The sequence below is a fragment of the Gavia stellata genome, chromosome 27, assembly GCF_030936135.1.
Source record: "Gavia stellata isolate bGavSte3 chromosome 27, bGavSte3.hap2, whole genome shotgun sequence".
Classification (NCBI taxonomy): Eukaryota; Metazoa; Chordata; class Aves; order Gaviiformes; family Gaviidae; genus Gavia; species Gavia stellata.
In genome coordinates this window covers 5951896-5960788 of record NC_082620.1, presented here as the reverse complement: position 1 = coordinate 5960788, position 8893 = coordinate 5951896, and the positions used below count along the sequence as shown (strand labels likewise).

Here is an 8893-nt window from a genome sequence, read left to right as displayed (position 1 = left end):
AACCTCAATGTCTTTTTTTTGTACATACATGTTATAAACGCTATTAAAAATAAAGCCGAAGTTAAGTGCACAGCCCCTAGGGAGCACTGCTGAATCTGACCTTGGTTCAAGATGCTTGACAACGAGGACGCAAGGTCCTGTTTTAAGGCATTTCCAAGCCCCAGCAAAAGCAGACAGAGTTTTTGTTTAGTTGGGTTTTTTTTGCAGTGACCCTGGCTTCATTTCAGTGGCATTCTAGAAAATTAGCAGCTTCCTCTGCGCATGCCCCTCTCCCTCTGGAGTTGGCACATTCAGCCCTCAGGCTCAGCCAACGCGGTTGCGTTGCCCAGCTAGAACTCACGTTCTCAAAACACAGATCGAGGGTCTCGCACCTCCCTGCCATCCCACCCCATCCTGCAGTCCTGCAGCCCCGGTCTACCTACACCTGGTGATCAAAATAGGGCAGTCCATCCCCTTTACAACACAGCCACAGGACTCCCCACCAGCAACAATTTATATACAGCAGCCACTTAAAATGTGGTATTGCCACACATACACACAGCCACACACACGCCGGAGGCTCCATCCCACAGAGGGTGCAGCCCCCCCGTGAAATATTTAATCACTGGATTTTTAGAGGAATGTCAATAGATTAGGCATAGATTGGGGGGGGGCATAGATTTCTTTTAATTAAGAAAAAAAGAAGAAAAAAGAAACCCAAGTGGTTTTACACTACCATCTTCCCCTTTGTTACATCTGTGTTCAGGGCTCACCCTGAGAGAAGTAATTTGACTTTTCACCACTCAAAATTTAGTGCCAAGAAACAACATTTTTGAAGGGTGCACTACTTTGTAAAGGTACGCTACAAGGTGTGCTAAAACTTTATGGTAAAACTGCAAAATGATGGCACCCTGGATATTAATTAACACTTGATACCTTGTGGGATCCTTCAGGTTAATTCTGTCCGCTCCATGAAGCAGGTTTTACACAGAGCAAGGCCAGCTGCCATCTCAGGGTGGGAAAGGGACACAGTTGTGTCCCAGTGGTAGAAAGGGACGTAGATGCTTCACAGCATCAGTAAATTCTTCCCATGGAGAAGGAACCTGAATGGAGCGGGTCATTTCTTTCATAGCTGCAACCTGTTTGTTCTTCTCCTGCTTACAGGAGATTCAGTGTTTGCATGCAAATGTGTGGTGGTTGACAGACACTCGCAAACACACATACATTCATTCAGAAACACACATACTGGCTTTGTAACTGGCACCACCATATTTGCTTTCAAGATTTGCATGGAGGAAGAAAATACTTAAAAAACCTCCTCCCTCACACTACTGCCTCGACAGCTGACTCGTGCCCCATTCCCATTTCCATTGAAGCTATCGCTGCTGGGCTGGCAGTATCCAGAGGAGCTTTGATCATGGAGTGGAAGACCCTGCAATGCACTGGGCGTTGCAAAAACTTGAAGTGAAAGGTAAAACTCCAATTACTCTTCATGGGAGAGGCTCTAATACCAGCTCTACAGAGATGCACATGCTGGCCAGCTGCAAGCATCCTCACGGTAGACAGAGGGCAAGTCATGCCCAAAGGCTGGAAAACGGACATGGGTCATGGAAGGACACATCCAACAGATTTTTTTTAAAGTGAAAAGGGACCCAGTCCCCGTGCCCTCGCAGCCCCTTTGACAGCGCTGGAAGAGGGAGAGCACCTCCAGCTCTTGAAGACGTGCTGCAAGTTCTCTATGGCGCACGGGAGGGCAACACTTGGTACACAGAAGCTCTTGGGAAGAGCAGCCAGGGCAAGCAGGTGGTTAGGACATGTCTGGATAAACACAAAGCGTGGAAACGAGGTTTCACAGCTGCTTCTGCATGTGTCCAAGAGGAGGAGGAGGAGAGCCAACAGAGAAAGCAACATTTCCCCCCCAGCACCTCTCAGTCCAGCAAACAGTCATAAGACAACCAAAGAGCAATGCTTTTCTGCCTGCTCAGAGCAGACCTTGGTCTCTCTTCCAGTGCATGGCATCCCTGATTTTAACAGAGCATAAAGGAGAAAAGCAGTTGAGATTCTTACACACATAAATTATAGTGAGAGGAAGGGAGGGAGGAGGGAGATAGGGTGAACACAGGGCCAGGAGAAGGCTTGGCAGAGCCGGGCCCCAGAGCAGGGTGGCAATTCCCGCTTCTCTGACGGCTACTTCCCCGCTCAGCCAGCACCGCCGAGGGGGCTTTGGGGCCAGGCCTGAGACGGGAAGGCAGTGAATCCACGAAGACCACGCGTCTCGCCAGCGCCAGCATCCTTTCCCCCGCGGGCGTGAACAACAACCCAAGAACACAAGTAAGGAGGGGGAAAAATAACCCAAAAAGAAGTTTCAAGTATGAATAAGATTTACAATGCAGGTGCAATGGGGAAGTTCTTCTGTCACTTCTTGGAGACTTGGTTCAAGGTTTGTTCTTTGTTGCTGCTGTTTGATTAGAGTCTGACTGACCTGGATAGACTGCAACCGAACAAATAACCCAAAAGAAAAGGTTGTTTCCTCCCCTCCCTTTCCCCCCTCCCCCCAAAATATAAAAAGCAATAAGTTTACAAAAATAGAAAATAATTACAGCAATAGGCAGGAGGGAGGGAAGGAGAAGGAAGGGTCCCTGGGGGTCTATTTGGCTGAGCAGTGTAATATCGTGGGGTTGTTTAAAGCGTCCTCCACCAGATGCAGTTCTTGGCGGTCGACAATCACGTCCCTTATGCAGCCAATAAAGCCAGTGCTGTAGGCCTTGGGCAGCTTGTGAGCCACGCTCAGCTTCTCCAGTCCCCCTGCAAGAGAGAGCGCAGAAGGTCGGGTGGGAGGACGAAGGACACGCTGCTGTGCCGGCCGGCAGCCCGCCCCAGGCAGCGTCGCACACTCACGCGCGCACACACACACAGTGTGGGAATGCCCTCCTCAACAGCGGGGAAAAACTTCTTTCCTGGCCAGTATTTATTTTCACTTAAATCAGAGAAATGCCAGTTCCAACCCATACATACAGGTTTCCTGAAGACATTTAAAACAGTAGCTTGCATTCTAAAATACTGATTCAACTTAAAATACTTCATTTCCTTGGAGATTGTCCCAAATTCAAACTGAATTTTATTTGAGTTACTGAAATGTCAACTATGGCTCATTCCAGGCCCTGAAATTATGAAAGGCTGATTGCAAACAAAACCTTTAGAGGAGCCAGTGGGGAAGTCAAGCAAAAATTTCTCATGGAAAAATTCTGCTTTCCACGTAACTTCTAGGTTGAGTTCAGAACGAGAAATGACGTCTGGGATACTGTCTTTTCAGAAGTAAGGCTACGTTTTTGAATATGAACTCTTTGTAAGTCAGGTTAGACCTGAAACTACAGGCTTAGACGGGGAAGATAAGAACAGATGCTTCCGAAAAGCATGAAGAGAATCTAATTCACTGTTTCTTCATTACAGAGGATCAAAACCCCCAGCTGAACATTTCTGCCCATTGATTTCTGTGGCCCTTGTGCCCCCTTGCAACCCTGAATGCTAGAACTGCTACAGCACCTGCCTGAGGAGAATCCCAGTCCTTAACTTACAGATGGAGAGTTGAGTCATGCAAGCTCCTCAAGAGACAAACGAAGCCCAGGACCTGCAGCATTCCCTATCACTGAGCATCCTTCTTTCATCCCTCCAGGCTCCAAAAAGGACTTCGCTATCCTCTTAGAACAGTACTGGTTGTAGTTAAGCACAATTATCCTACCGTTGTGGGTGGATTTCTTGCCTATTTGAGCTGCTACAGGACAAATCTAGCCTCCGTCTGGGCTGACGGATCTGCCACAGGCAGCGTGAGAGAGATGCGATGGGCCAAACTGTTTGCAGGACTGGAATACTTATGTCAACACAAATGGAACTGACTCTGCTGCACACACGGGCATGTTCTGGCGTGTCTGCTTATACTGTTACGCAAGTAAAGCAACATTTAAAATCTGGGTATTTACTTACTTCCAGACAGAAGTACCCTTCTGTCAAATCAGCCATTTCACCCTTGGGAACCAGAGTTACCCAAGCAAGTACTTGGTAGGCTTGTGAATTAAGGGAGGCTTCTACACGTGAGGGAATTTGGCAGGTGGGAGCGCTCCCGGTTTGAAGAGCGGGTGGGTGCTCCATGCCATTGGCAGCAGGGGATCCAGAGCCGCAGGCCAGCTAACAGCTCTCTTCAGGGGACATGGTGACATGGAAAGGACTGGCATTTGGTAAAGCTAACCCTTCATCCCTCAGCTGCCACCGGCATCCTGCCCCAGCAGGCAGAGAACGAGTGGGGGACTTTTTAGGTCAAACCTGTCAAAGCCATCTGGGAGGCAAAGGCGTCCCATTGAAAGAAGTGAGGGAGCATCAATGTCCCAGCTCCAGGACCCTCAGCAAGGGGCGCAGAGGAGGTTCACCCCTTCCACACCGACTTACCCAGCCACAGGGCCCCGTCTGTATCTAGCTGTGTTGCACCAAGCGGAGAAGAGCCAGCAATGGGGGCTTCGTTGCCGACTTGAAGGGAACCTTCTCTCTGTACCCTGCTCCCAGAGGGAGGCAAGAAGAAACAGATGATTAGCAGCCTTAGAGGAAAAACCCAGAGCTGCCCTCTACTTTATGCTAAATCCAGACACTGGGGCACCGCCAGCCCTTCTCCACCTGGAGAGGAGCGGGGAGCAGAGCTCTCCCTGAGGCCACGAAGCACAGAGCGGTCCTCGGTGCAACACCTCCCTGGGGAGCACCACGCAGCCGGCGCCCAGCTCTGCCCTCCAGCATCCCCTGGGCATCCCGCAGCCCTGCCGCCGGCCCTGCCAGCGGCCACAGCTTCCTCCTGCGCCCTCCAGACCCATCAGCAGAAATCCCTGGCATGCCAGCCGCATGATCCGCTTGCCACTCCCACCACCAATAAAAATAAAAGGGACGGCTCGGGCTCAACACGAACAGAATGTCAAACCCTCGGCCAGCTAAAATAAAAAGCGTGAACCTTTCGTACCTCCTTGAGCCTGTCCCTTTGACATTTCCAGGCGTGTCACAACACGCACCCCTCCAACGCAGCACTGCCCACATGCCTCTCCTCTATTATTATCCAAAAAGAGCAGTGACCCTTGGGGATCACAGGGCATGGAGCCACGGCCATGACTCAGGGTACCTAGTTCACAGCTTGCCCACCCCAAAGCAATCCTCTGCAGTTCTGCTCTCCACTCCCATTAGCCTTCACACCTGTATGCTTTGATATGAATCCACTGGTTGGTGTTGACTGGGACCGTGGATCGTAGGACGACTGGCTTGGAGCCCAGGTCGTAAGTCATTTGTACGAAGCCATCCACTATGGCGAGGGCGATGTAGTCTGATCGCTCCAGCCCCTTCCCACTCCACAGGATCAGCCCCTGAGTGGCTTCTGTTTTGATGCTTAGTTCAAAGTGGTTCGATTGCAAAGCCTTCTCGCTGCACGGGGAGATGGGAGCAGGGGAGAAGACAGAGCAGAGTTAAAAACATGGCTACAAAAGCAACAGGCAGCTAGTCAGCTCCTTGGAGCAGCCTCCTCTGTTCCCAGCAAACTAGCTCACCAGCTGAGGATAACCGTCAACCGACCTTTGGCATCAGGCTACGCGTGGGCTCTCAGTCCCTACCTGCTGCACTTGACGGGTCGCAGCCTTTGCAATATCCCAGGCCTGCTCAGAAGGGCTGGTGCACGGGGGGAGCAGATGGAAAGCTCTGAACCAGGCCACGGGATCAAAGAACTGGCTCTCTGGAGGTCCCTAACCCAGCTGCCACTCAGAGCAGGATCATTGCCAGCGCTCGATGAGGGCAGCTGTGGCTCTACCCATCTGAGCTTGGGAACACCAAGAATGGAGCTTCTCCACCTTCCTGCTGACCTGAGCGGGGGCTGCACAGTTCTCCTGGGGATGAACTGTTTTCCCCAACATCCAGCCTGAACCTCCAAAGACACAGTCTGGGGCTACCGCCCCTTGCTTTTGCCCTCCATGGAGCAGAAGATTCAGACACATCAACCCCTGCAAGCTGTGACACATGTGTCTTGGTTTTGCCTCCTCATATGCAGGCGCTGAAGGAAGAGGTCTGTTACATGGGCTGGTGAACAGGACCGGGCTGGCCCCGATCTGGCCAGCAGAAGGGTTTTCCCCACAGAGATGCCTTTGATTTGGGAAAGGTCAGAACAAAGAGGGCTCTGTTGGCCAGATCGGGAGGGCTGCGGGCAGCAGCTGAGCTGGGGTCAACACCATATCACCATCCTGCTGGCAGGCGTCCGAGGTGCAAGCAGAGCTGGGGTGCCTGGGGACCACCGCTCCCCATGCCATCACCACACAGCCATCGGCCTTGGAGGCATTTTTTCTACACCGCTGCCTCTGCTCGACCAAAGCCCAACGGGAACCTGAGGCTGGGGACTGTGAAACGATGAGCACCCCACAGTTTGAAGGAGATGGAGACTGTCCACAGAGGCAGCAAAGCCGCCTTTCTCCTAGATGCAGTGTCTTTTCCCAAGGGAGGAATGAAGGAAGGACAGGATTTCCCCCACATTGGCATCCCCATCTTTGCTCAGTCCCTTTTGGAACATGCAAAAGGCTCTTGACAACAGGCGAGGCTGCCATATGGAGTCGCCATCCACTCTCCTGGGATGCTCTGAGACACACTGCTGACACATGTGCACACATAGACCAGACATGGGCAACACAGACAGCTTTTTATTCCCAAGGGACACTGCGTCCAAAGGGCTGGACGAGGGCTGGACTGGCAGGGTAACTCAGCCTCTCCCCTCACCCGTGGCTGTTTGCTGTCTAGGTCCCCCAGGAGTGAGGGCCAGAGCTGGAGCTGCATAGGAGCTGCTGCTCCTATGCTGGAAGGACAAGGCTTCCTTCGTGTTTACTCTCATCATCTGCAGAGCTGTATCCCTTATAAATAAAAAGCCAAAGGTATGGACACACAGAACACGCACAGAGACAGAGACATGCTGAGGCAGCAACAGCAGAGCACGAGACACAAGGGCTGAAAGCCTGGCACAGACTCACCTGGGCTCCGCAGGATAGTCCAGCGCTTCGGGACTAAGATGCAGGAAGAAAGGGGAGCATGCGATAAGCGCAGGACAGCGGAGGAGACCCTTCCCTCCCACCCCGCTCACAGACAGGGAACAGCCCTGCTCAACAGCGACAGCTCTTCACCCTACACAATGCCCAAGCTGAGAAAACCGCCCAGCACGAGCCGGAAGCCTCAGCCACTGTCCTTAGGGCTGAGCTTCCTCAAGCCAGCGAGACAAGTTTGCAAGTTGTTGCTTAGCCAGGGCGAGCGTAATAATGCCAACGAGTGAATACAGCCCTGTCCTGGCAGTGCAAGGACTCCGCAATGCTCTCCTGGGTCAGGACTATCAGTGTTCCTGCTAATCACCCATGCTGCCCTGCTGGGATGTGTATCCCAGGACAGGACAGAGGAAGGGAGCTTTTGGACCACGGCCCTGCGTGAAGACCCTTTCCTGGGCAGAAGTGCAGGCAGGTTCTCAGGCTGGTTCTTTGGGATGCCGCAGAACGGGCTCCCACCTAGCCAGATAGCTGAATTGTCACGTAAGGTCTCTGAGTCAGCCTCGGGGCACTTGGGCGTGCGTGGAGAAGGGGAAACCCAGGACTACAGCTGTCCCGCTGGCACTGCCTGCAAGCGTTAGGGGCTACAGGCCCGGCATTACAATCAGCTCTAACTAGATGTATATATAAAAATGTACATTGAAAAAAAAAAAAAAGTACGGGCATGTCATGGCGAGCAGAGCCCAGAGAAGCAATTGGAGTGCTAGTCCTGCCCAAGGCACACCCCGGTCTCTGCCTGGAGGCTGAAGAAACTACTTTTTATGGGCAGCCCAAGGGTCCTTCAGCCCTGGCGGGGCTAGTGAGTGCCGCTGCCAAATCCCAGCAGAGGTATCTGGGGAGAAGTGCTAAGCTCCCTTGCAGGATGGGGCATGCACAGCCAAAATAAGCTGGCTCAGGCGGGGAGAAGGCTGGGAATGGTGACCTTCCCTTTGCAGAGCACTGGGAGAGGCAGGACACAAAGGTAGCAGCTTTCTGCTCATCTGCAGGGATGTGGCTCGTGTCTGCGCGGAGGGGCAGCTGGGCACTCTGCCACGCAGCAGAGTTGTCTTGCAGGCCACTATGTGCCTCTTGTTGCTGTAGGGCACTGTCTAGCTTAGGAGGATGCTTGGCTCCTCAAAAGTCCTTTCCAAAACACCAGAACACCTCCCAAACTGTTGTGAACATGCAGGTGACAGGCTCCGTGGCTCCCCAGTGTTGACATGCATGCATGCATGCAACTCAGCCTCCCAAACCTCTGTCTGACCCCAGCTTGTAGAAAATGAGGTGAAATGGGGATGTGACAGGCAGGTATCACTCAAACTCTCCCCCACACAGTAGGGAATACAGCTGCATGAACCGGTGCTTCTCTTCCACTCCTGCCGCTCAGCAAGACAGACAGACAGCAAATCAACGGCCGTCATACCCGCACTAGGGAGGAAACCCTTCTCCCCATCTGCCTGCCCAGGCCCTTCTTCTGCCCCCCTGGCCACACTGCCCGCTGTGAGGGGTTGCCCAGGCCACGCACCCCTGGCTGGGGAACATTCTCCGAGGGCTCAGCCTGGCCTCCTCACCACGGCAGCAACGCCACATTCGTGCTGGAAAAAATCAGGGCAGGATTAGCACCCCTTATTTCCATCGCCAATGCCTTTGCCGCTGATGGAAGAGGTAAGTCACAAGAACTTTCTTCCCCTATGCTCATCTGCTTAAACTAAGGCTAAGTTGCAGCATGCTGCTGGGACAACGTCTGACTGCAGCAGGGCCAGGCAGCGTAGCTCCTGCTGCATCTTGGCTGCGTTTGGGCTCCTGTACAGCCACTGGAGCTGCGGTCAGTACCTGTGTCCTCC

The 8893-nt window shown here is 52.7% G+C and overlaps 1 protein-coding gene across 1 annotated transcript in view; it reads right to left on the bottom strand.

The window, feature by feature from the left end:
- Positions 1 to 1724: 1724 nt before the first annotated feature.
- AGRN (agrin) overlaps positions 1725 to 8893 on the bottom strand; it is a 128014-nt gene continuing 120845 nt past the window's right edge. The window contains exons 37-40 of the mRNA XM_059829912.1: positions 7008 to 7040; positions 5203 to 5427; positions 4420 to 4523; positions 1725 to 2784 (exon numbers count right to left, since the gene is read on the bottom strand). Coding sequence (XP_059685895.1) covers positions 2627 to 2784; positions 4420 to 4523; positions 5203 to 5427; positions 7008 to 7040 — 520 coding nt within the window. The 3' untranslated portion in view covers positions 1725 to 2626. The remainder of the gene's footprint in view (positions 2785 to 4419; positions 4524 to 5202; positions 5428 to 7007; positions 7041 to 8893) is intronic.